This window comes from Gavia stellata, chromosome 8 (assembly GCF_030936135.1).
Source record: "Gavia stellata isolate bGavSte3 chromosome 8, bGavSte3.hap2, whole genome shotgun sequence".
Lineage (NCBI taxonomy): Eukaryota > Metazoa > Chordata > Aves > Gaviiformes > Gaviidae > Gavia > Gavia stellata.
This window is the reverse complement of record NC_082601.1, coordinates 32,806,204-32,834,167: the sequence shown is the minus strand read 5'-3', so window position 1 is coordinate 32,834,167 and position 27,964 is coordinate 32,806,204. Positions and strand designations below refer to the sequence as shown.

Genomic DNA, 27,964 nt, shown 5'->3' with positions numbered 1-27,964 from the left:
GAATGTTACACAATGCAACACAGCACATGTAGAAGAAGAGAAAAGGTTACAAAGTGTGGTACTTTGTATAAATGCATTCGTCCAAAGGCCAACATTGCAACAGACAAAGGGAGTGGAACTTTGGCTGCGATCTTCAAGAGTTTACTGTAAGAATATAAAGAAAAAATTGCCATTTTTATAGCCATACACGCAGAAGGTATGCAAATACCATATTTCACTTTCTTTTGAGAAATAATTTACAGATTTTGAGGCTTTGTTCATTTTTAAAACGGAACAAATAGGTCTAATGGGCAGTAACAATCGATGCGTAAGCAAGAGCAATTATTCAAAAAGACTAATAAAATGTCATTTAAAAATATTCTTATATTAATTTAGAAATAAGTTCTCTGTAACAAAGAAAGATTTAATGTTTCAAATCATTTGAGTTAACAAGTACTGGTCAAGAGGATAAACTACATTGATTATTATTCATTGTCTTTCATGAGGCACTGACTAATTTTATACCTGAACAAAAAATGCTCCACCTGTCAGCAAAACCAAGTGCTCAAAATTTCTTAATCCAGTAGAAAGCATGTTACATTTCCACAAGTGTGCCCATAAGGGGGAGTTACAAGAACATAACTATAATGGTTTAGAAATCACTTTTCCCTGTAACTTTCTGACAGCAATTGCTAAATGTAATAGGAGTCTGTAACATTTGGAAGGATTCAATGAATTATGAATGAAAAAGTCACAGTTAAAGAAGTCTTTATGCAACTGACTGTTCAGATAGCAAATACTTCATTTAAGTCCATGTGGTAAATACAGGTGATTTTCTCCACTTAGCTGAACTACAGCCAATTTGCATACATTTTACCTAGTCTTTAAGATTTAGCCATACGAGTTCATGAATCTCTATGTAGGCTGAACAATTACATGTTTGTGCAGCATATATTAAGTTTTACCACACAAATGGAAGTAGTAAGAAAGAAGCAGGAAAACAAATACTGGAGATTAGGCTACAGTACCTTGATTTCACTTCAGAAATACTTGAATTCATGAGAATTTCTAAAATGCATACGATGATAATAGCTGTAGATCTACATGGATCAGGATCAAGTCTAATATTGTACCTGCAAAGAAATGGTTTAAAAAGCATGTTACTTCTCAACTAGGATACCAAATAAAATTGAATTTGGGAACAAGCATGTGCTGATAACAACAAACGTACATGAAGCGTATGTGGCATCACAGCCTGATTTTAGATCCTTTCTTCAACACATCACTGATTCACTTAACACTCCTACTCATACCATAACATAAACTAGATCACATAGAAAAAACAATTCTAATTAACAGAAGTCTTTGATACTATAAGGTAGCTAATAATGTAACGAGTCAAACATTTGCAATTTTTATTATCTTCAAAGGTTCATACTCCTTTCTTCCACCTTACTGGCAATTTAAGAAGTTACCTGAGATTTTTTAACCAATAAATTAAAGATGGCAAGTTGAGCAGCACAATCCAGGTGAATAAATTGAGAATTGTAACATGCATCTTAAGACTGTTAACGGCTTCAGCAGTTGTTGTACTGTTGGAAAGAGATTGTGTTGCTTCTGAAATACTGTCCATCGAACTCTGGGTTTTGACTGTGTATATACTTGAGTTCTGTAAAGTTTCTTTTGAGTGGTCTGAATCCTGAAAATAAAAGACAGAAGTCACAAAAACATGCACAGGCTTGTAAGAACCCATGGTGGGGGAGGAGGGAAAAACTATCATAACAGTATCATACCAGCTCTGATTTAAGAAGAAAATTTGCAATTTGTCCCTCAGAAAGCCATCAAATGTTCAATAGTTCAATTTTAAAACATCTAGATTTAACCAGAAATTTCTCATACACTAGTAGTTTATATGTCTTTGGAAGAAAAGAATGGAAAGTGGAGATGCCCTGACATGAATGCAGTGATAAGAAATGGAGTTCCTGGAAGGAAGAAGAACATAATAAAAGGAATAATAAAGCATGCAGGTGAAAAATCACAGATGATCATTCATGGAGAAAGATACAGGTGGTAATGCAACTGGAAGTAAAATATTAGCTGTAGGACTAAATAACAAAGATAAACTAATGAGCTGGCAGATGCTAACTTCTAATGACAGAACCCTCCCCACACACAAATGAAACAAACCAAAACTATATGGAGATGAAAGAAGAGAAGGAGAGGATTTAAAACTAAACACACGAAAAACACTCAAAGAAACCCAAAGTAAACTGTCAACAACTTTTTCTGGCAGACTGCTTTTTTAACTATGTTCTATGTTTGCAAAAAACAACAGGTAGTTATCATACGCTTGTATCCACACCTGCTTATGACTTTGATCCTATACCTTAAAGTAACTGAAAAAAGAGACAAAGTCCACAATGCATGAAACCCAATGCTTCTTCACTTCTTTTTAAACAGCTCCCAATTTACTGGGGTCTCAGTCCATAGCCATCTAATAAATCGTATTTGTCATCTCCTGATTAAAACACTCCTGAACTCCACAAACTACCTATCTGGAAAAAAATATTTACCTGTAGTATAGATTATTACCTAGAAATTAATTTATATTTTTTATTAGATAAGGCATGCATAATAAAATACCAAAATTTAGACAAAAACTATTGTTCTGTATGTATTCAGAGACTAAGTTTTTTTTCTTAAACGTACTTCAGACAAGTTCAAGCTGCAGTGATCTTGAACAGTGAATGCAATAGTCATATGTGATGGAACAGGCTGCTCATGTCCTGGCTTTTCTTTCACATCATGCACGCAGTAAGTAAACTGCAGCCATCCAGTCATCACAGCACAACCTAATACTACCATGGCAAGATGATAACAATTCATAATGTTTTGCCAAACAATTTTTGGTCACAGTTTTGAACAGAAGCAGGAAACAGACTTACCCCATTGAGCATGTTTTGTTCTGCTCTTACATTCACATGCAGTTTTACAACCTGTAAGACAGACAATGCAGCTTTCTTAGTAATGTTTCTTCATACAAAAGCTGTAGTATAGAAGAAGAAAAATTTGGGGCTAATTATTTTTCGTCCCTTTTTACAGCTAGATGATTCTAGGGCCCCAATGGGGCTGCAGTGCAAGAACTCCCTCTGTCTTTTTTTATCAGCAGCATCCAAAGTGCTCTCTTAAGGAAGGATTTCCAAGCACAGAGAGAAAACTTATGTTCCTCTGCTTTCTCCCCTTCTACTGTGCTCGACAGAGAATACAGAGTGGAAAATCTGCATATTCCTCACCTCCTCCTGCTAATTCAGTTCTACTTCACTTTCTGCAGAAACCTATAAACAGGACACATAGGAAAAGTCCCATGTCAGAGGTTTACTGCGGAAGAGGTATTAATGTCAGCATGGGAACGTCCTTCACAGGGTAACCTTATGTCACAGGGACTTCAGTTGGAGATAGCACTGTTCCTTAGGCTGTGCTTTCAGCTGCCACCTATCTGCTTCAGACCACCCGTAAGCTACTCTGCTTTGTGCCCCTAAGCCCAGATGCATGCTCCAATGCTTCCCTAGTAGCTAAGTATAGTAGCTGATTTAGCAGCTCTCTAACCGTAGAGTGAATCAGATAAGTTAGACACTCTGATGCAAGGAAGACCATGGAAACTGAATGGCAGGGACTAAATATGGATCTTTGTGGCAGTACCCATTGTATGTCAGATTAGACATACGATAAGACTATCCTAATTCTACAATATATCCACCCTCCTTCCTTTTACTCCGTAAAGATTTGTGAAAAGTCATTAAAGATAGAAAGTATTCTACAGAACATTCCAAGTCCCCTCTTTGCTAAAGCTTCTCTTCAAGGGAGTTATTAGTCTTTGATTTTATAACATTACCTATCCATAAGTTACAAATTGCAATTATATGCATAATTGTAGTGGGCATATGGGACAGTACATTTCGTTGGAAGAAATGTTATCAAAAGAAGAAAAATCATTCTAAAAATTACAAGATTGTGAGAGTCTGATAAGTTGAAAAAAAGACTTATATCAAGTATGCAAATAACAACATTTAAGTATGAAAAACAGTAATCTGTATTTTTGCTTTTAACATGGGGTTAATTCAAAGCATACAGAATTTTGAATTCAGTTATAAATTCAAAATGTTTAGCCTTTCAGTACCTTAAACAAGTATTGAAGATAAATAATGAATACAGCAAAAGCACCACAAGTGGTCCAGCTAACCAAAGCAAGGGATAACATGCTGCAGAGTCTTCTGGGTGTAATCAACTTATCTTTTTGAAGTACAGTAGGTCTAAAAAAAGAAACAAAACTGCTGTTATACTTTTGTAACAACTTCAGACCTACAAAGATCAGAAAATAATTCTGTTTCATGAATGACTGAAAAGAATTAATTGTTCTTGAATATGGATTAAACACTGGAAAAAATAAAGTTAGACATATTTTAACATACATACCAACTGCTACATAAGCTACTTTGCAAGGAAAACTTTCCTATCAAATGAAATAACAAGACAGTCTTACACCTTCTAGAATGTATGTCTGTAACTAATGAGTTATTTCTACTTCATTTGGCGAACATAAAGGGTACACTGGTGAATATAAAACATTAGATAACGCTAACTGTAGATCTGCATCAGTCACTAAGTGATTCTGCTCAGCCCAAGAGAACAAGTGTCTTATTACTGCACAGCTGCATCATGAAAGTGATTTCTACTGCAAATGTTAATGCACTGCAGTGTTCAATGGTAGAATAGTAGTATACAGAAATAAGTCTCCAAGAGATTAATTCCATGACAAACATTCTTCCCAGACAGGAATTTCTGCTTGCTCACAGTCCGAGACACACAGAAAAACTTATTTTAAGTTCTGAATTCCAGCTGATATGACTAAGAGACAAGTATGAATCTGAAATGACAAAGATGAGCTGAGAAGGTATGACAATGAGGGGAATGTGGTGGGAAGCAAGTGCAATAGAACTGTGAAAAAGTCTGTACTTCTTGGATATTCATGGCATATTCCAGTATTAAAATATACATTGAAACCAGAAAAAGCATTTTTGGAAAATAAAATTTTAAAAGCCTTTGCAACAAATATTGAAAATAACCACAAAAAAGAAGGCTAGCTGACAAGAACAAAGAATTCCACAGACAGCTAGTGACAAATTATTTGCTGCTGGCCGTACCAGGTCATTTCAGAACACTGAGCAAAAGACAAGTGAATACTAGAACTGTGTAAGGCACTAGAATTTCAAAATGAGCCAGCTGACTTACAGGTAGGCACACAAAATCTTATTTTCCTGCCTCTGCCCAACACATTCTCAGGGTTTGCAGGAAATCAAAAGCTGTAATGAGAAGAGTATTAATTGAGCTAAAACCCTTAAAAATTTAGTAAAAGTAGTTTCAAAACTTCATCATTTTGTTACTTAAAACTAATACTAAAGCATCTACTGTAATTTATAAACAAGATGGCTGAGAAGAAATAGCTGACACCACATCTATAATTTGGTAGAATAAGACCAGAAGTGCTAGTGATGAGAAAAGAAAGAGTTCATTTAGCAGATATTTTCAGAGTAAAGAGCATCCCAACCAACCTTCTGGAGACTGAGAGTTGGCTCAAATCTAGCTGAGGACTGTTATCAGTGTCAGAATATTCAAACCATTGAAATAGCTAAGCATGTTATCCAATTTACTAATTTATTCTTTCATAATCTTTTTATCTTCCTTACTTTTTTAAACCCACTTTCATGATTGAAGACTCATCTGTACAAGCAAAAACATTCCAGTGTTCTTAGTTGCGATCTAGAAAATTCATCAGTCTTGTAGAGCAAAATGAACATCCAAGAAGTTTTTGTTTAACAAACCTGTTTGTATTCTTTAATGCAGTTTATCCAATATGAATAATGAGGAATGGATTGCAATGCTTAAAGTCCCATTTCTAAATATATATATTTATTTTTTGAGCTGCTGAAAAGGGAATAGTTCATTTGCTTTCTTTTCCCCAACAAGCTTTCCTCAAAAACAAACTGAAAACCTTTATAACAGCTGGTGAAGGAAACAAGAAAGCCATTTATGTTTCCTTTTGGAGATGTGGAATAAGGAATATGAGGCAATCCTCATACTTCATATCTAAAGTCATGTATGAACTATATTGCAGAATTAAATCTGCCCAAGCATTCACACTGAAGCAAACAGAAAAAATTGACAGGGTCACAGTCATCTAAAAGAGCATAATTGTATAGTATAATGTTTTTTTACCTCATCAGAGTTAACCATAATGAAGAGAAGATTCTCAGAGATGTAGAGAAAAATACTCCACTCCAGTAGGCAATGCCTGTCCCAAAAAGAAATAGAATCAGGGACACAAGGGGGAACCATGCATCCTGACTACTCAGTACAGCAGCATCCACCTCTGGTAGTGACAGTGATTCCCATATCTCTCTAAACCAGTTAAACCTGCCAAAAACATGAAAGCAGTATTACTTATCACTTCCAATTGCCGTTACAGTAAGACACCTATCAACTATTCCTCCTACTACAGACTTTCAAACAAAATCACAGTCAGGTGTTCACAATGACTACAGATAAAATAATATTCCTCCCCACCAATAGTTTTACTGAAACGTCTGTTTTGGAAACTGCTTTAAATAAATAAATAAGTTAGGTAAACTCACCCCTGCAGAAACACAACAATGCTTATAAGAGGTTCTAATTTGTAGGGTTTAGCTGTCCTAACTAGTTCAAGGGAGAAGTCTGAACACTGGCCTAGAACCAAGAACAAAAAGCATCTATAGTTATTATTTTGCCATGAACTTTAACAAAGAAGATCCACAACAAAAAGTAAATTCAGACAAAAGTATTAAAGTTTACTTTAAAACAAGATAAACATGTCTTGCAACAGTACTGCAAGTCAGCATATTTCATCATTAAGGCCCTTATTCACTGGATCACTCATATTATTAGGTAATACATCACAAGAGCTTCTGGAGACATTATGGAGTTTGTTACAAACACCACCTGAATTTAAATAAAAATGCATTTTGTCTGAAGACACGTCTAAAAGTTAGTCTGCAAATCTCATCTTCATGCAAGAAATAAAGTGTTTCGTGCGTATTAACAATATATTTTAAACTTTTACATGTACTTTTAAGTAGACTTCTATTAATTCTAAAATATTGTGCAACACCAGTCATTCGCAAAGAAGGGACTGCAGAGCAAAATAATAAGGAATATTCTGCTACAATACAACCTTGGAGAACTACCAACCAATACTGAAACTGAAGAGCACAGATCCAAGTACTTGCACAAGTTCAATGATACTTAGCTTCAAGTCACAACAACTAGCTAGTCTTTCAACAGTAAATTGGATAAGTAATTTCTCTAAAAACACTTGTGCCAGAATAAAAAAAAACAACCACGTTTTTGTAGAAAGCTACCTGTTGATATCAATGTGCTCAATTGTCCTCCATAAGTAAGAAGAATATTAGAAACAATATAGACAGGAAGAGCACCAGCATGGAACCTTATTATCTGAAAGACAAGGATATAAGGATAACTTTTAAGTTATATATATAAAAATATATTTAAAAAAATACATACCAAAAAAATCATCATGAAGTCAGCATGATAAACGTGATTAGAAAAATCCTTCTTAAAAGATTCAAACAGTTTCTCATTTTGATGCATAAGTATTTGATAACCACCATTACCATTTACCATTATATACGGAAAATACTCGGATCTCTCATAAACGGTTAATCAAATGTGTTTTGATAAATGGCCAAATTATAAATTAATGCTTTTTTTCCAGTCAAGATAAATATTAAAAGAATACAGTCGCACGTTAATGGTGTTTCAGTAAAATAAAAAAAAATTAAAAGGCAAAACCTACATATAGTTATATATGCTTTTGGGCAAAGAATTTTTGGAAGCAATTTCAAGTATGTTTTAATTGACTTCCACTGTCCCAAGTCATGATTAATATACAAATAGCACATAAATTCTTTTAAAATGGTAACAAAATGAAAAATCCTTGATATAAATGCATACATTCAAATAGAGAAATTTGCCAGTAATATTCCAGCACTACACTTAAGTGCTTGCCAATTAATTACTTTTTAGAATCAGAAAACTGCAGATGGCTAGTCTATTTTTACTGATACCAATGTCAAAATGTGTTCTTCATTGATAACCACAGAAAAATTGTTGAAAATGAGCCTATGGATCTACTTAGACTTTTTTTCCTAACTTCTAGTTGATGCCAAATATATTTTTAAGTTTTAACACTACTGACCCATCAGGCAAGAAAGTGAAAGTGACCTACAGTGTCATCCCTTTAAAGATATTGGCTAACCACAAAGCCAAATGCTCAACATTTACATTAGCTCTTTAGAGCTAGAGTGCTTTTCTACTCCTTTGAAAACTGAGGCCTGACATTTATGTGGATGGGATGCCTTGCCAAGTGACAAGGTCTTAAATGATCATTGAATAGTGTTCCTCTTGGCATCAGGAAGGAATTTGAAGTGCCACAGTAGGGAAGGGAGGAAGGGAAAACTTCTACACATGCTACTGACATAAAAAACAATCTAGTATTAGAAGGTTTTCTTACTTGCCCAAGAACTTGTAAAAGTGATGTCTTCAGAATTACCTTGATAAAAAAGAGATATTTTATTGTTTTATACAATGGTAAGCATAAGTACAAAATACTTTTATTTTTAAGAAGCCAACTTAAGTATTAGAATACAGCAATCCCATAACTAAAATGTACAACAGCTTACTACTGACTTTTTAAAAACAAATGCTTTAAAGTTTTTCTTAGAAATGAGAACCCAACTTTCAATATTACTCCAGCTGTTGCAAAATACTTGTAACATGCACTACATTGACAAAACGGCCAAACAGCCCACCTTTAGATTTGCTTAGTATTTATTTTGATTAATACATGTTTTAAAAGACTGAATTATGCAAAAATTATACAGCAATGCAAACTAGCTATAAAATAAATTCGTATTACTCACTTCATACTGACAGTCTGAGGAAGAGTAAATATTTAACTCTGGAACCCTGCTGTCATTCTGAGGCTGAGCAATATGCAGTTTTGCAGAAATCTCAGTAAAAGATGGAACTCTGAAAGAGCAACTTAATTGGTAATTGTTGTCCTTATAATCAAAAAAAGCCAAACACGCCTTAGTCTTCAACAAGTGCAGGTAAAGCCTATCTAGTACGCCAAGTGTCACCACAAGCTATGAGCAAAATGGTATAATGAACTTGTTTACACTATCACAAAGAACTACATAACATTCTCAATCCACTGTTCTCTGAACTATCAAGGGGCATGGTACTAGTAAAAACAGGCAAGTTTAGCGTTCATGTACACACTGCCTCATAGAGCATGTAAATATGCTGAGTGACAAGAATGGGAAGGACGGATTCTCAAGAATACAGTTCAGTTTCCTGCAAGTATTACATTGTTAGAAAATACAAGGGAAAAAAAAATAGGGAGGTATCCTTAAGACCTCTAAAATAAAAAAGGAAGACAGTTTTCCAACCATCTAAAATAAAGTCAGGTTGTTCAACAGGTGATTCACGAGTGACACATATTTCAAGCCGTATCATTTGATTTTGTTAGGACTATGCTGCTGAAGCAACTGAGGGCTGCTGTGTGATCCAAACCCTGGGTTACAGGAAGAAGCCAGCATCCAGAGCAGCCTCTATTCCCCGCCAATGAGGGGTCAAAGATTATGCTGAGGATTTCAGACCAGCAAATCTGACTTCAAGAAAATTAGTGAGAACTGTTAAACAAACAATTAGTAGATATTCTTATTCTGAGGAAAGGTCAAAACAACTTTGTCAACAAGGGCAGAAAGGTAAATGAGGAAAGGTTCCAGAAGCCAAGTATTTAAGACTGGAGAAGTTCTCATATCAGAAATATTACTACAGCAGGATACAAACATTCTTCAAAAACATTTCAAGAACTAAGTTATAATTGTTGAAGTCCTTACTTTGCTACAGTTATCGAGTCTTCATGTGACCAGGGTATATGAAGTCTGTAAACACTAGGCTTTCTATCTGAAGTGGAAGAGAATTAAAAAATATAAAATTAATTAAGAACAAAATGTGGCAACAGTCTCCAAAAACTAAAATGCAAATAAAACAAAGGTGGCATATAGATCACTATACAGAATCACTGGACTTGCAGTTACATTGCAATTGACATTGCAATGCAGATCAGTGCAGTTAGTGTTGGAAAAAATGACATTTTTTAACTCATGCTGGTACAGAACAAGACAGCGAGACATCAAGGTTGAAAGGACAGTTATGAGAAAACTTCTGGTTTTCAATACAAAGCTGTAACATCAAGCTAATAAATCCATCTTTTTCTTTTTTTGGAAACAAAGTCCTTTAGCATCCCATTCTGTTTAAGCTTAAGTAGCTCAACATTCAAATTTGAGTCCCATAATTAGCAAATAAAAATCCTAGCTAAGTGTGCTATTCTTGAGAAACACTTTCAACATAATGCAGAATCCTACTGAAAGTTCAACTTCCCTTTGCTGGGAAGTAAGAAAAGCAAACATGGGAACTAATTCCGCATTTTCTTTGAGCTATCCTCCTTAACAAAAAGTGGAAAATGAAAGATACTAGCAGAGAAGTTTGAGCAGATTATAACTGCCTAAACCCCATTGTTTCCACCAGCTTCAGTCTTGAGAATTTTCAGCAAGCTTTGTTTTATAAATTTATCCTTTAGAAGATTTGTATTTACCTTTGACTGACTGGCAGTGGCTCTCTATATAAATTTTGAAAGCTTGATAGATCTAGAACATCAAAAAAAGAAAAAAAAAATCACTTACATTCTCCAAACGTGGTTACATTAGCTTAAAAAATTAAGTAGTATTCTTACTCGGTGAAAGTGCTGGAGCTGTACATTGTAAAGTAAGCCAGTTGAATTTAATAGAATTTTGCTTGAAGAAAGCCCTATAAAGGATGTATTATTTTCACATATTAGATAAAATTATTTGAGAACTCAATACATCTTAAGATTTTTTTTTTTTCCCCAGGAGACTTATGTGCTTCTCTATCTGTCAGTCAAACCCCCCACATTTCTTATTTCTTTGTCTGTTACTAATTTATGATCTAAATGTTAGTAATATTAGTTTTCCTTTTTTTTTTTTCCAAAAGTAATATGCTATACTTACCAAATGAAAAAAGATGTGTTACAGGAAGCTGTACTGTTCTGGAATCCTCTTTGAAGAATTCACAGTCCAAAGTATACTGCAATTCAGGATATTAAATACAGATCTAAACTGAGAACAAGACTATAAAGCCTTTGCACTTGCCAAATTCTATTCACAGGCTCTGGCAGAGTTCAGGACAGACATTCTGAAAAGCCACCTCTCCACACTCCACTGATAGGGACTGACAGGTGGTTTGTTCCTGTACGCAGCAGTACAAGTTTGGGTAGCTTAAGCGTGACTTCCAGGTTACTCTAGCTCTCACCCATTTGCAACAGCCTTCAGAAGGCTATTGAAACAGCTGAGAATGACTAGAATCCAGTTCATATCCCCCTTCTTCACAGGTACATTTTTTGGGGGGGTTGGGGGGCACGGGTGGGGTGTGCAGGTGGGGAGGGGATGGTGTTGCAAAGCAGAGTGACTTGTCCGAACTCTGGATACGATTTCCTAAGCAAAAAGAACCTTTAGTTTGTCTCCTGAAGTTTAATCATGCAAAAGCAAAACAAAGTGTCCAGCAGGTATGAGTTGTACCATCTCTAATAAGTATTTAGTTCACTTGAAAATTATTTTCCATCCCATTGTAAATCCAGCATTTGTTTACTTTTTAAAAGCAGCTTCCAAGATTATCACTGGACTGCAACTTAGCAGGTTACATTTCAGAAGTGATCTCTCTTCTATCTTAGCTTATCGAGAACATTATATATTCCTAATTTAACTGCAAGATGTCTTTATCACAACTATCTGAAGATATACTTATAGACAAACATTATAATCACTTCAGCTGTAAATAATTTCTTGGATCATGGATTATTATACCACAGGTGCAGAGACTGTATTTGTGTTGCAGAAAGGAATGTCAGATCTACTTAGGCTTTAAATTCAAGTTCAGTATTCTGCCATTTTCAGGACTAGCTGGGGCCTGCCAGACCCAGCCAGGTAATAGGCAAAGTCAGCTTCGATCTGATCACTTAGATCTGACCATCTGAGATCACTGCAGGTGTTCCTCTTACTGGGATCCTGAGAGGCCTTGATGCAAAGATATCCAACTCATCTGTGAGATTCAGAACTATCAAACTCTGCACAGCTCAGTCTTCCACATTATTTGTGGTCTCAGAGTTTGCAGGGGTATCTGTACCATGCTCCCCAGAATCCATATGTGGTGTCTTCAATTATCTACATCATTCTCCACTACCCTGAATAAGAGAACTGACTTTCAAAAAGATATTCAGGAATGCAATCAGCATATTAAGAAAAACAAGGAATAATATTAGAATCTCCAACAAGAACTCTAAGAATTGGTTTGAGAACTGTGGCTTTATATGTTTCAAGTACTATTCATGCCTTGCATTTGGTATTTTATCAAATGAAAATGTTTCTGAGCTTACAGAAGATAACAAGTTACCTTCAAATCACACCGGAGCGTAGGTCTATGGTTTTTCAAAGTAATTTAGCACATATTTAATATACTTCCTTTTCCTTCCATCATAGCATTGGAAAACTACAAACACACTAAGCAAGCAATTTCTGCATTTTTTTTTTTTTTTTTTTACCTTATTGCCGACTGTGGGTGGTACCTGAATGACAATGTGGGACAAAGAAGGATAGTCCTGAAGTTTCAGTATTACAACCTTAAAAAAAAACACCAAAAAAGGAAAGAAAGAAAAAAGAAAAGCCATTACTGAACACACCCCTTAGCTTGTCCCTTGCCAGTTCCCAGATGTCCACCTCTTGTACCCCTTCTTCTGGAATACAACTGCATGTTCCAATGCTTTAAACAGAACAGATTCTTCTCCCATGGCATGCAACTACCCCACGAAGCACCTCTCCCTCCTACAAGTTATGTACAGTACTTACCTTGGTGGTTGGAAGTAACTCAGCTCTCCAGGATAAATCAGTAGCTTCCAGGCTGTAAAAATTCGTGCACATTAAAGGATGCACATATTCATTATGCAGGCACTACGTTATGACAGTGGATTAACATACCAGCTTTTCTCTCTCTATATATGGATTCACATGATTTTAAATTGAGAACAAGTTTGGGCCTACCCCAGTTAACTACTGTAGCAATTTCACAAACTATAATCATTCTAGATACTGCAAATCTTGTTTTTGCAAAAAACAAGTTAAGCAAAACTCTAACTTTGTCATACACAAAACATTCAGCAGTTATTAGCCCTGCAACTTCAGATACATAATGAAACTAAATTAATGAGCTAAAACAGCACTGGCACTGAATTAACACAGAGTTTTATTAGCATCTTTTAAACATCAAAAGTACCAATTTTTCCTATGGGAACACCTACAACATACCATAAAACCAAAAAATTTTGTTAGCTGCTGCAGAGCTTGCAGCAGCTTAAAATGATGTGTACTTATATTAACACACTGAACTGCAAGACATCAATTCAGTCATTTTAAGTCATGATTTTTAGAATACCAGGAGACTTCTGTTTCTCTAAATAGTGTTACATGACCTCAGGATACAGTCCACAGCAAAACCGCTATTATTAGATGAGGTTTTAGATAGCAGTCCTGAACTAGGCTAACCTGCACTTGATGCTGATCAAAGGTTATACAAAGGAGTAACAGCCAACTTCTCCTTGGATCAGAAAAAAGTAATTATGATATCTGGCTGTCAGTTGAAGGCAAGACTCTGTGGCTATATGCCTCAGCACAGATCCCAGAACAGATAAACACTATGCTAGCTCAGTTCCACCTGGAAGCTCTCCCTAATCTGAAGGGTAGATTGAATTTACTTTGAGCTTACTTTGTAAATGTAAGCTAAGCCAGCGTTTCAAATCCGTTTTGTAACGATTGTAATGACCTGATTCAAATAATCACTAAATCACCCACATTTCTGAATATTTTTCATATGACAATAGCAATTTTGGAATAAGAAAAAAATAAGAGAGATGCTTCAGTCCACTCTTCTGAAGGCTTTGAGTGATGTTTGTTGTCTTCTGTCATAGGATTCTAAAGGGATGCTACAAAACACACAATTTCGGAATCCAGCACAGCATGTAGAGTCCACAAGAGAGCAACAGGAGCAATTTTTCACTGCTATGAAGGTCAAAAATACAGTTTAAAGAAGAAGTAGTTCACCTATTTTATTCTGCATCCATGCAGTAATTTTGAGAAAACCTATTCTTTCCTGTTTTCTTGGTGATACAGAAAGCATGAATTATTCACAGTAAGAATTTTACTTTTCTTCCCAATCTCTTCCTTCCTAAGGACGAGGATATTTTATATGCTTAAAATTCAAATGTAGTCACACAAGATGCATTTGAATAAAGAACAGGAGATGTTCATACTCACCACACTGATGAATTACTGTTCATACAGCCATAAATCCAGCTACTTGTGTCCTGTAAAGTCAATACCATAAAATAGTACATTACCTACGTGTGACTCTATTTATAAATATATTAAAAATAGCAATTCTTTACTCCAAACAATGCAGGAGTTAATGCTGATAATCTTCTCCAAAATTTCTATATGCTAAATGTTTCAGTACACCAGATGTCAACAACCGTTCTAAAAATCCTCTGATAGCAGAACCTCAGTGCAATTAACTTACTAAAAAGAGGAACAAACTTCCATCTTCATCTCACGCCTTTTAATTAAGTGTGTCTGCAGCAGCTATCGCTATAGTGACCAAACTCTCATATGGATGTCAAATGCTGACGTGTAAAAGCAAAGATGATGATAAAAAGTCTCTCTCAGATTTCCTCAAGTATTTATAATGAAAGATATCCACCAACTTCTTCTCTTCATTTCATGATGAAGTCAGACTTCTGTGTTAACACCAAGTGATAGCCTCCATTAAAAGTCTGATATCATAATCTTGGAATTACAATTACAAAGGATGGAAAGACGAAGCATAAGAGTGAAAGGTAGGGATTTTTAGGAACCATTTTAAATAACTCCGATTTGCCATCTTTCCTATTTATGAATCAATAAATTTTCTGAAAACAAATAACAAGGTTAAGCAAACAAACTTCCATAATTTCTCATAAAAAAAAAATCGGCCTTATATAAGATGTAAAATTCAATTCTATTAGAGTTTAATCTTTTCTAACTAAAAGAAACATTTCAAGGTACTGTCCTAAGTAGTCGAGGAATACTTCAGATTTTTAACGTTCTACTGCTCCCCCCCTCAAGAATTTAAGTGTTCTGAAGCAGTAGCACCATGATGCAAGTATCTTGGACATTGTTCTGTACCTCTTCCTCCTCAAGCAGTACTAGTCCTGTTTTTAAGATATTATAACAAAGGCAAAAGTTACCCTACCAAAGCACAACTAAGATCCCAACAAATGTGTTAATATTGAAGGTGCTACTGGGAAGGACAATTAGAAAAGCAACGAGAATATACAGTCTTTTTTCACAATGGTAGTATGAACCTCTTCTTTGGTAAGGGGAGGAGTGGCAACAGGACCAGGCAGGACGGAATGAGAAAACATCTCAATTTTCTGGCCGCTAATCTAAAATACTCACGTAATTCTGAAAAGCATTATTTATCCATCTTCAGTTTGCCAAAAGATTACATTCACTCCTTTCAAAAAATATTTTAAAGAAATTCAAAAACATTTTGGGGGAATTTATGTGTCTTGAGCTGAAAATATAAGAAATGCACATTATCACCTCTCCTCTCAATAGAGGGGACAACTGAGAAGGTGCTGTTTTCTCATCTGGCTTCCATTCACTTCCACTGCTTAGTGGAAGATCTCCGTAGCCTTTCAGGCTCACTTAAATTTTATTATGGGAAAGCAAACCTATAAACAGCTTTCCCAAATTAGAAGTATGGCTGAATCCTGGAAGCACTAAAAAGAACTTCTTCATTCAAACCATCAATACAGAACTGCACTAAATTAAAGGAGAAAGTAATCTGGGGCTAACCATAAGAGAGTCAAAAATAAAACATTTGAGGTTCAGGTGGCACTGAAGTTTTCAGATCTTGAACGCTGTGTGACATGCTCAAACAGGAAGTACATCTAACACAATTTATTAGGCTGTGAATGTAAATGGATGTCAATAATTTCAACAAGTGTTCATTAAACTGTCTTAAAACTGCAGCAAATCTAAATTAAAATAATACAACTTTATAAACAAACTCCAGACATTAAAAAAGTATTTTCTCACCAACATACTGTTTTCACAATAAACATGACTGTATGATTTTCTGTGGCTTGCAAGAGGAAACGTGAAATATTTTCCATCAGAATCCTTAAAAGAAAAAAAAAATTGCTCATTAATAAAAAAAACAAACATAAAAACACAACAAGGAAAAAATGTTACTTACATTGTAAACTGAGTAAGTCCATTTTGAGGCTTTGACTGTAATCCACATAAAAGATCCTAAAAATAAACATGTTTTTATATGCCACACTGCAGGAACTATCAACCTTATCTCCAAAATCTTCTCTGTTACTTATCACCAAGGTCTTATCTCTTATCTGTAAATGGCCATAAATTTCACAAGCTTTAATCAACACTCAGGATAGCTACTGCTTAGAATTACATGCAACAGTTATCATCAGTTACACAGTAAAGAACAAAACCCTAGGATCCAATTAGTACATATTAACTGTAAAATAAAAACCCAATGGATCTTGAAACAAAGCTCTCAAGGCAACAAAACAAGTAAGAAACTGAATGATACTAATGTAATTACAGGGTAAGTGACTGATTAAAGCTGAGGCAACATTAGGAAGAGCCCCAATCTTTGTTCTCGTCAGCCTTTTAAGAAAACTAATACGGAAACTTGTGTAGAAGCAAGTCAATGAAGAACTGAACAACACATACAAGAAAACATAGCAGTTTAAAGATATGTCTGGAAAAACAGAGTAAGAGAATAATTAAGAGATCAGAGATACAAACAATGCAAACTGTTATGCAAGAAGGTTCATATCTTTCTTCTATATAACTAGAGTAACAAATTCATCACAAAACATTTAGCTAAGTGTCAAGAGGTCACCAGAAATAGGAAGATGCAAACATAAAACCCAATTTAAACATATTCCTCCTTATTGCTAAAAACTGACCCAAAAAAAAAGAAAACAAACAAACAAATCAGTTCCACAACCTCTTTGGGCACGTGTTCCAGTGTGCGACCACCCTCCTGGTGAAGTACTTTTTCCTAACATCTAACTGGATTTTTTTTTGTTGTAACTGGACTCTACTGCCTATTGCATTATCACTGTGCACTTCTGAAAAAACTCTAGCTTCGCCTTCTCTCCAATCCTTCATTAGGTAGTTGAAGACAGCATCAGGATCCCCCTTAGCATTCTCTTTAGGGTGAAAAAGCCCAGTTCACTCAACCTCTCTCCCCCACGTCCTGTGCCTCAGGAGCTAACCATCTTGGAGTCCTCTGTTCCATACTCGTTTCAGTATCTGTCAATGCCTAAATGCTCTCTTATACCAGGGTGGCCAAAATCAGACACCAAAGTTCAAGCGTACCTTAGTACTGCTGCAATAGCTTATGTTAAGAAAATTCCTGAAATAAAATGGTTTTCTTAAAATGGTTCGCCCACATCAGCAAAAGTAGGAACACAGCTGTGCCCTGCAAAAGTTCTGTTTAGTTCCCAAATGCAGTCAAAATTTCTCACCTTTAACTATGCATTCTTAGCAGTTACAAGGAAACCGTTAGTGTGCACTCCATTTTACCCTGCCATGTCATTAAAAAAAGGAAGTCACTGATGAAGCAGATCTGAATACTCAGGATTTCCACGAGTAGCACAAAACTAACACAATGGCTCTACAACACCCATACTATCCCTCTTGCAAGCATGGGATGTAAGCGTAGATTAGACTGTACTTTTGACATCCAGCTATTCCCAATTTCTGAGGCTGTCTACTGGACACCCTGGTGTAAATATGACTCCTGCTTGTCCCCCAGAATCTAAGCCATATAAAAGTGACAGATTTTTGCTCCTACCCCTTTTAACCTGTTTAGTGCTGAAACCACACAAAAGCTGATAGTTTAGGTCTATAAGCCATATATAATTTTAGCAATGTCTGAAGAAGGACAAAATGTATTCCAGAAGTTTGTTAGTGAGAAGATTAACTATTAACAAAGGACTATCATTGAATCCTGTTCAAAACAAAACTGCTGCACACCTGTGAGTTCTGTAAAAGCTTCAGGATTTTCCTCAAATATCTTTGCAGGGTGTCTCACGAAGTGGTGATTCAGTACAGACATTCTCTTCTTTGGATCCTCAGTTATCTAAAAAAAGAGCATATTGTCAAATTTTATTTTACCAATTTTGGTGATTTACAATCATGACATGATCATAACTAGCAATACAGTTTTGAGGATGAGAGGCAGATTGTTAGAAGACATGGCACACTGTTTCTATTCCAAATTCAATGATCTGAACAAATGAAATGCCATCAATAGTCAATCACTGCAATAGAGAAAGTCTACACGTGTTATAAAGCATAGCTAAAACTTTTAGGAGTTTTATATCCTTGCCTACTCTTAACATAAGGAAACCATTCTATTAAACTTTCTTTATAAACACACCTGCATTCTTCCTGAAATAACACAGTTATGCCAGAGTTTAGGAAAAATTCTCACAATTATATTTACTAGTCTGATTTCACAAATCCAGCTTACAACATCTCATCTTAATATTTCAAGCATCCAAATAGCTGTAGAGCTACACTGGGATTCACTTTTGATTTGGGCTGGGGTTTGTTTGTTGGGTGGGTTTTTTTGTTGTTGTTTGTTTTTAGGGGTTTTTTTGATCAAATTTCCAGGACTATTTTTTGTCTATTTGACTTTTCAAAATTGTGGCCATTACAACTGACTTCTGAAAAGTTTTACCATCCAGCACACTGCCAGTGAACTCCAGAACAACTGTACCCCCTTTTTGTGTCTCTAAATTGCATGTTAGTCTGACCCAAACAGTCTCAAAAAGAACACCTGAAAGCCTTCCTCTTCTATGTCTGGGTCTCTGCTTTTAGGTATTTCCAATCTCTCAGACCTTAATTCCAATTCATGTTTATTGCTGCATAACGTTTCAGAAAGAGAAGAGAGTACAATGGGAGATTTATCCAACAGTTTTCAAGAAGTAAGATGCAGGATATTTGTTTAGAAAAGCAACAAATAATAGCAGGAGGTAAACAAATATGCTAGTATTTTACTTGCATTCTATTTTTTTAAGTGCTATTTGCAAAAGAACACCACAAATCTTTGCTGGCCACTATGACAACAACACAGGGGGAAGTTTAAGAAGTATTATGTGCAAGTTAAACTATCACAGTTTTTCACCCTTTGTATACTAGTCAGAGAATGTGACTCAAACACACACTGAGAGGTCACATTCAAAGCTACATAGCTAGCAAAATTTGTTTATCCTGGTGCAAGCTCAACTAAACCTGCTGCACTATGGAAGAAAAGTTCAGTCCACACCCCAGCTATAAAGAATCAAGCAGTCAATAATAAAAACTGAGTAAATACCTAATTATTTCTGACACTTTGGTCAAATAACACAAAGCCGTGGGATTTTTCAGTGACTGGTACAAAATGGCAACAATTTTCTCAGCATGACTTAGAATAATCAAAAAGGAGTTTTCTGTATAATAGGGTGATATGTGTCCTGATTAAGCATTCTGGGATGAAAGAAGAAAGTGTGATGAGGAAATATACAGGAGATCACATATACAAACCTGCCTTGTGTTTTCATCTATGAGATCAAAAAAAGCTCTAATGGTAGCCAGGATCAATTCTTTGCACCTAGAAGACAGAATAACTAAAATTAAATACAGAAAGGAAATATCCAGCGGAATAAAAGTGATCAGAAGAGACATCATAATAAAATTATGCTGAAGTTAAATTATTGTATAATGTGGTAACAGTAGAGAACAGAGGGATGTACGGTCAGTCAATCAACCTTTGTTCTTACCACACTATGGAGAGATGATCTGTTGAGGCCCAAGCTCTAGGCACAGCTGAGCTCTGTTTGGGGAAGGAAAAAAGTTAAGATTTTGCTAGTATGCAGAATTTTAAAATTCTAAGCAAGCCTTTCCCCTCCTTATTTAAACATATTTGTGCAATTATTAAAAAGAAGAGTGTTTATCTTAAGAGTTTCAGGGACTAGGGTACAATAGAATGACTTTATCAGTCAAAAATCTTACAAGTGTTGAAGCACTTGTGAAACAGGACTTGTAAAACAAAATGACCAAGTTATCTATGTTAGATAGTAGAGACAAATGGTGAAAGGGCAAATAATGGTGTGGAGGAAACTTACCAAAAATTTCTTCAAAGACTGCTTCTATGACTAATCTTACTATTTTAATAAGTGATCCTGGCACACAAGAATAGAAGCATGCCAATGAAACCGGATGCTGAAAAATCAAGGGCATCCTCAATAGAAAGAAGCATCAGAACACCATGCAGAAAGAACTGGACAGTCTGAAGCTATTCATCTGTGTAAGAGTATTGCATGTATTGGATTTTAGGGACTAATAATATCAAAAATCACCTCCCATAAAGGGAGCTCATGACCTAGTTGTACAACCTAATTCAAGTAAGCTATGAACTTCTAATGCATTACAGTTGGGAAGAAAAAAAAAAAAAACCAAACAACAACAACACAACCCCCAAAATAAAACCCCCCAAACCCCCAAACCAAAACCCAGAAAACCATGAGAAAGAACTGGTACCACTACCCATGAGATCTTATGCAAAATTCTGGTCACCAACACTCAAGAGAAATCAAAGTAGAGGAGATGCAGAGAACGGTTACTAGGACAAAGGGAATGCAGAGTTAATCTTCTTAGCCTAGCAGAATCAGAGCTGAGACTATTTATAGACAGCTTTCTGTACAATGGACAGGGAGGTAAACACCAAGGGAATGACAACTATTTCAGATAACATTTCAAGTTGATGTCAGAACAAATGCATTTAAAAACTGTCTTGTGCAGTAAATGGAGTTGGAAATTACAAATTTTCTCCCTACTGGAAAGTGTTTTCCAGCTTCTTCCATGCAGGGAACAGGTTGGTGGCAGGGAGATGAAATGACAAACCTAACTACTTTATTATGTCTCTTGATTAATTTTGGAAGGAGATAGATGCCTGCAAAAGCAGAAGACTGGACTTGATGATCCACTACATCCTTTCTATTCCTAAATCCTTTGAAAAAAAATAAATACAAAAAGAAGACTCCAAGCCAGAGCTCTCTTTTTATAATCAAACAAGCAGCCTACTTCTATACTGCACATCTGTCAGTCTCCATATACACATCTCTTGCAAAAACACAGGAAAATAAAACCTGAGTTCTGGAACTGAAAAGGTGCAAGAAGGTGGTGAGAAGAAGCAGTACCAAGTGGTAGATGATTCAAATCAACCCCAACACATACTCTTCCAGTGGACATTCATTTATACTACGTTAACTATTTATGATTTTATAACCGTACATGATCTACTTTGTGTTTTCACATGCAGTATTTTCATATTTAGTTATACTATGCTGCATATATATAGACTATAATTAGACACCAATACATGCATTACATAAATAGCTATCTAACATAGCTCCATGCAAAACCAAAGAAATAGTTTGCTTTTTTACCACAACAGATAAGGCACTGTCATGTTGACTCAATCTTGGTAGAAAAGCCAGTCCTGAACGAACTTGGTAATCTCTGAATCCTCCCGCCACAGAAAGGGTAGTTAAATTTCTTAAATCTTGGGCCTTTAGGATCCAATGATTGTTTACAGCTGTATAAAAATCTATAAAATATATTAAAATCAATCACAATTTCCCCGTAAGTCTATTTGATATACAAACAAAGCTACAGAAACATTTAGTTAAATGTTTCTGTAAGCTCCCCTAAAGGCATTCAAGCTCTGATTATCACTTTTGATTCATATAAGGAAGTAAAATTATTGTTGTAACCCCAAGGAGATAGCAGCTGGGAAAGACAGATACACTTACACTCTCTATATCAGCTGAGCACATATACTAAATAGCAAACCACGGATTTATTTTAAGGACATCCCAGTCCAGAAACAGTCAGCAAGGAAGAAGCATTGTATTGCAATCAATTGTAGGAGGGATAATTAATACAAGCACAATAAATCAAATTCAGCAGCTAAAGATAATCCATTCCTCTCGGATGCCACAGAGAATAATGAAAATAAATGTCTATTCCTGTTCCTTCACCAATTCCCTCAATATGTAGCAGCACAATTATCACTGAGCACATATTTCATCAGTATAGTTTAGTCAAATCTAGCTTTTCAAGAAGTGTATAGTACATGCATAATCATTGTACTTCTTTTTTTTTATGCCACAGTTATTTAGGTGAGCAGAAAATACGATCTATCTTTTGTGTAAATATATTACATAAAATATATAATTATATCTATATTTAATAGTCTGAGCCCCCCAACCTTTGGGTGTGACAAATGTTAAGTTTAGCAACTTCTACAAAAATAACTCTATTTAGGCAATTCATTTGATAAAGCTATTACAGAGGTCAAGTTTTACAAAAAAGAAAGAAAAAAATGTCATTCACTGGAGACCTTACAAATTTAGTAACGTGCTCTGCAACTTACTAAAATTACAAATTATTGAGAGCTGCAGGCCTGCACAGAAGCTCAAGTCCACATAATCCATTTTATATGACACCTTACTTTCTCTCAGTACCCTAGCGCTCTCAAACAACCACCTGAGTAACAAAGGAATAGATTGATTACAGTAAACAACACAGCACATGATCTGCAAGGATCTCACCTATTAATGCTTGAGAGGATCAATAAAGAAATACAATGTAATTAGATAACCTGCAATACTTACCAGTAAGATATTTGTCTAAAGGCATTACAGGTGCAACATGAGGCGTGGCTTGCGTAATGAGGAGGTTTATAAGTTCAGGCTTAAAGTTCTTCAGAGTAAGCAATGCTCTTGCAACAAGACCACCCATGGAATGACCTACTATTGCAACACTGGTCGGTGCAAATTCTCGATCCTTAAGAAAAGAGCAAAGAGTAATTAGACACATCAAAAATAGATTTGACGTTGAACTGTGGTTATCAGTTGTACATTTTTTTCCCCAAAATTAACTTATGTCCTCTCAAGGATAACATTAACTAGTATCAACTTGACAAGTTTACAAAATGAATATAAGTTTAGTTGCTATCTCAAAAAACGTGCTTAACATGAAGTTTGCCACTCAAAATTTATACAGCCTGTGTAAGCATAAGAAACTTCAGCTTATTTTAACTTCTGAGACTCTTAGGGACATAGGCTATCAAAGAACTTTCCTAGATAAAATTGGATGTAAGGTGATGCTATATTAATATTTTAATAAGCTAAGGAAAGTTTACATCTCTACTACCAGAAAAGCATACATTGTGCATGGAAGTATTTATTTAGAAACACAATATAGAACCTAACACCAAGGCTCTGGGATTGTCACAAGCATTAAAACCAAAATCTATTAAAGAGCAGCACGTCTCTGTTGCACTATTATCACATTCAATTATCTACACACATTATAAAGTCCCTCTCCCTTATTCACCATTCTTCAGTTTTCCAGCAGAAAAGGCAGCCCAGAATTCCATTCCAAAATGCAAGTACATTATTCAGCATATGTCACTACTTACCCTGTACAATTTAAGAATTACTTTTATGCATTCGTGCACAAACTTGGTCTGTCGTTGCAGACTACCACCATACAATGCAACCAACTCCTCATTAAAGTTGACACTGAAGAAATTAAAATGATACTTGAAGTCAACATCTTCTGCTTTTCTAAGTGCAATGGAGCCAAGAGAACGTACTAGGAAAAGAAACCACACCAATTAGAACAGTCTAATAGTCACTGCTTAGCACCGTCATTAGCAGACAAACACATAAATATAAGAAACAAATGTTACCTTAAATCCATTGTTCATCTCAAGTCATTTATAAAAGTAAAAAAAAGGATGAAAAAGACATCCAAGAGCAAATAATCTCTTTTCTAATATGCAATCACACTTGTTTTACAAAAATAGATTTGAAGATCTAAATAATCAGAGCAAAAGTATCAGCCAGTCACTGTCAGAACTGAATTGTAAAATGAGAAAAGAAATAATTATTTCCTATCTTTATAAGAATCCCTCTGATAAAAGAATATTAGTAAACGTATCATGACAAGAGCTTACAGAAGAATGTAGTAAAGAACAAACATGATGAGATGAAAAGAAAGTTTGGAATGAGTTACCAAGAACTGCATACTATGCTTACAGCAGTTAATGATGCGACCTAGCTTACCGCTGACTATAAAGACATTCTATGTCAAAAAAAAATTTATACAAGATCAAGGATTATGTTCCTCCACCTGAGGTCTGCTTTTCTCATATCATTTGCACCTTCTTACCGCCACCAGGACAAGAAGGCAAAGACTTCAACTCTGGAGGCATTGCTACTGCTAGGCTTTCCTAAAATTCCTTTGAAGACCATCAACTCTAGGACAACATTCCCAAATACCACCAAGATATGTCTGAGGGATTGGAAAACCAAACCCCAAAGGACACTTTTCCACCTAAAATCTTAGGCGAAAAAAATGTTCTGTTTACAAGGTCTTGCTTCTGACCCATCTTCTCCGTCTAACCCTGGCTGCTATTTAATACAGCCTTCTGAGTGCAGAATTGTCCCCGAGTTTCCATGGAGACACGGCAGGATGGGAACAGTAAGGGCTGCAAATAAGAAAGCATGATAGGGAAAGAAGACAATAAAAGAGAAAGTCCCAAAAGCAAGTATATACTTTTGCAAATAAACTAATAATCTCCAGAAAGGTCTGCCTAAATCCAGCACACAGAGTGAAACAGTTTCAGAGATCTGCAGCCTACAGAATCCTCCTTCGCAGAAAAGTTTGCTATAGAAATTAACATATCAAGCAAATTTCAGCAAAGTTCATGAAATTAGAAAATAATATTTATGAAATACTTCATATGTTCAAACACCCAGCATGGTGAAATTTATAAATCTAATTTGTAGTCAATCATTTTACCAATTCTATTTAAAACTAATAAACAATAAGAACACCTTTGAAATTATTTGGAAAAAACCTAAAAAGTATTTAAAATATCAAGTATCTTATCACAACATTATACCTTGGAAGACATGGTAAAAGGAACAACATTATACCTTGGAAGACATGGTAAAAGGAACAAGAGTATTGCCAAAGATCACGAGGCAAGTGTGTGACAGATTCCTAAATAGAACTTGGGATCTCAATTCTCCCAATCTCAGGCTCATTCCCAAAAATTAAACCAGACCATCATCTTTTAGTCAAAGTCTGAATTTTGTACATTTTAAAAGGTTCATTTTAGTGCTCATGAAAGATGATGAATTAACATGTTTCAAAGTGCCTGTAACACATAAAAATAACAAACCCAGCAAAGGCAGCAGCAACACTTCTATCTTCATTGCTCAGTGAATATGAATATATTCTAAACAAGTATGAAAATAACAATAACAACACCTTCTCTGCTCATCTAGGTATCAGAATTAAAATGTGTTATCCCACAATAAATTCTGAATGAAATATTAATTTTCATAAATTCCATAATAAAACAAAAACTATTCTGAGCCACTGATTAAGGCAGAACAATTTATTTGAACAAAGATTTTGAAAAATGAATACATGACTTACTGCCAGTCTCCCTAAATCAATTTATCAAAACAAAGAACAAATACTTAAATATTTATTGATCTTAAGTGGCACATTATATCCACAGCATATACTTCCTTTTGATTCCTAACATACTCTGAAAGTACCATTTTATTTCCTGCATAGTGATGTACTGCCGTGTTTTTAGAGACAGCATTAATTCACAGATCTGCAATACTTTATACAGAATTACAGAAGTCCATATGGTATCTCTCACAGTCATTATGCTCGTAATCTTCTTTGATGCTATTGTGCCTGCAAGTCTATACGGGTTTTCTGAAAGTACGAGTTGGTAAAATATTTTACTTTGTTATAAGCTAAGTGGGTATGTTCTCAAAGAACATCATCAAGTTCAGCGCATATATAAGGAAAAATTACCAACATAAGACATCACGGTTTAGACTGTGGTGGTTTTCCCCATACATACACATCAATTTGGCTAACATCGTAAGAGTGTTACTAACTGTTTCAAAGCACGTTTTAGGGAATAAAAATAACAGCTTGACAAACCCAGCCTGGAAGAAATACCAGATACTTGAATAAACACTTAAACACAATACTTCATGTTCAAACTACTAACTTTGGTATTTACAATGAAAAATAAAAATGCTTTGAAACTATTGCTTCTTTTCATTTGGACCCTAGAAGCATAAGAGGGAATAGCCTGCTTTTGTTTTCCAGGTTATGTGTAAAGTGAGAAGATGATACTAAGGAAAAAAACACCACTACACAAAGAGGTAGGAAATAATGAAGCTACAGGGCAAGCCACAAGATGATGCTTATTTCTATAGCACATAATTACTTCACATCACAGACGGTGGCTTGTTCAGTTTCTTCTAATCAAATTCAGGTCTTGTTTTATTTGGCATAACTGCACTAAATGTTGTTCAAATCAAAACCAACTAGATGTTTGCGATCAAAAACACAGCAAGGATGCAGAGCTGCCATGGTACAGCATAAACTCTACTGTTTCTGGCTTTCAAAAGTTAAAGTCTTACTCCAGAAAAAAATCATAGCTCAACTGTTCAACTGATTTCAAACAAAAATGAAGTCTTTTGACTGCTTGGAATTAACCATGGACTAACAAGGATATCTACACCATAATATGATCAATCATTGTGACTTTTGTTGATACTATTTCAAACAGAAGACTTCCTGCATTAAGTAATGCATAAACATAAGAGCTCTTTGTAACATACCTATAACTTAGCTAAATGCTTACCTTGTTTGTAACTGCCAGCATTCCCAGGAAGAAAGAGAACTGGAATTCCTGTCAATAGGAGATTTTTGTTTGCTTCAGCGTAGTTCCCTTCCCCATAGAGATAGAGCTCGTATGCTGGGTATCGTCTGGCTGTTTTCTTCGGTAATTTTATTTTCTGTTGCAAAAGTTAAAAAGAAACCAATTACCTTGTCTATATGTTGCAAACAAGAGAATATAGTGGCCATCCAGTAATTTCAATGATCTGGCTTATGTTTTATGTATTGTTTTAAATTACAGTCTAAAGAATACAGAATGAAAAACTGGGGTTTGCTTTAAAAAAATAATTAAAAATAAAGTATCAAGTATTTTGTTTAAGTAGGTATTACTGTGCATAAGAAGTAGCTGCAGTTACTTACTTGAAACAGCTATTAACTTTAACTGGCTTTGAAACAAGCTGCAAATGAATGCAATTATGTATCTTTTAAAGTTGCACACTCCTAAAGTAAACCTAACCTTATACTACAGGGGGAAAAAGAGGGGAGGGCGGGAAAGCATGTCAAAACCCAACCACTTCTCCCAGGACATGAGAATTTGAGAGGAGAAACTGGGGCACATGAGTGACCCTAATTATTCCTACTGCACCTGAACAGTCCTGGAGTTCTTTCCAGTACCATGTAACTCAGAACAAGGATATGCTACTGCACCTGACACCAAAGCTAAACCCTACATAGGGTTTTATGTAGGTGACTGTCAGGTGACAACTATTACATCAGGGTGAATTCCAGATGCAGTGTGAATTCTCTTAGGTGATTTTTACAGAGATGTAACCTGAAATGGGAATTTAAACAATAGTAGTAACGACCTGAATATGGCTTGT

The 27,964-nt window shown here is 35.4% G+C and overlaps 1 protein-coding gene across 2 annotated transcripts; it reads right to left on the bottom strand.

Annotated features, from left to right (window-relative positions):
- Window positions 1–5: 5 nt before the first annotated feature.
- Window positions 6–27,195, bottom strand: PGAP1 (post-GPI attachment to proteins inositol deacylase 1). 2 transcript variants are annotated; one of them, XM_059820515.1, is made up of 26 exons: window positions 27,109–27,195; window positions 23,836–24,011; window positions 23,027–23,198; window positions 21,797–21,957; window positions 20,129–20,181; window positions 19,893–19,959; window positions 18,339–18,444; window positions 16,522–16,577; window positions 16,362–16,445; window positions 14,538–14,587; window positions 13,077–13,128; window positions 12,773–12,850; window positions 11,187–11,262; window positions 10,892–10,965; window positions 10,754–10,805; window positions 9,996–10,062; window positions 9,012–9,120; window positions 8,603–8,641; window positions 7,431–7,524; window positions 6,669–6,759; window positions 6,253–6,450; window positions 4,157–4,289; window positions 2,925–2,975; window positions 1,455–1,678; window positions 1,008–1,112; window positions 6–144 (listed from the first exon to the last, which is right to left on the bottom strand). In XM_059820515.1, exons 3-26 carry the CDS (start codon window positions 23,151–23,153, stop codon window positions 6–8), a joined length of 2,286 nt encoding a protein of 761 aa, XP_059676498.1. In that variant the 5' UTR covers window positions 23,154–23,198; window positions 23,836–24,011; window positions 27,109–27,195. The 2 variants fall into 2 exon arrangements, with proteins under 2 accessions (XP_059676498.1, XP_059676499.1); XM_059820516.1 differs by lacking the exons at window positions 6–144; window positions 1,008–1,112; window positions 23,836–24,011; window positions 27,109–27,195 and adding an exon at window positions 1,773–1,961 and having other exon boundaries at window positions 1,644–1,678; window positions 23,027–23,189.
- Window positions 27,196–27,964: the final 769 nt, after the last annotated feature.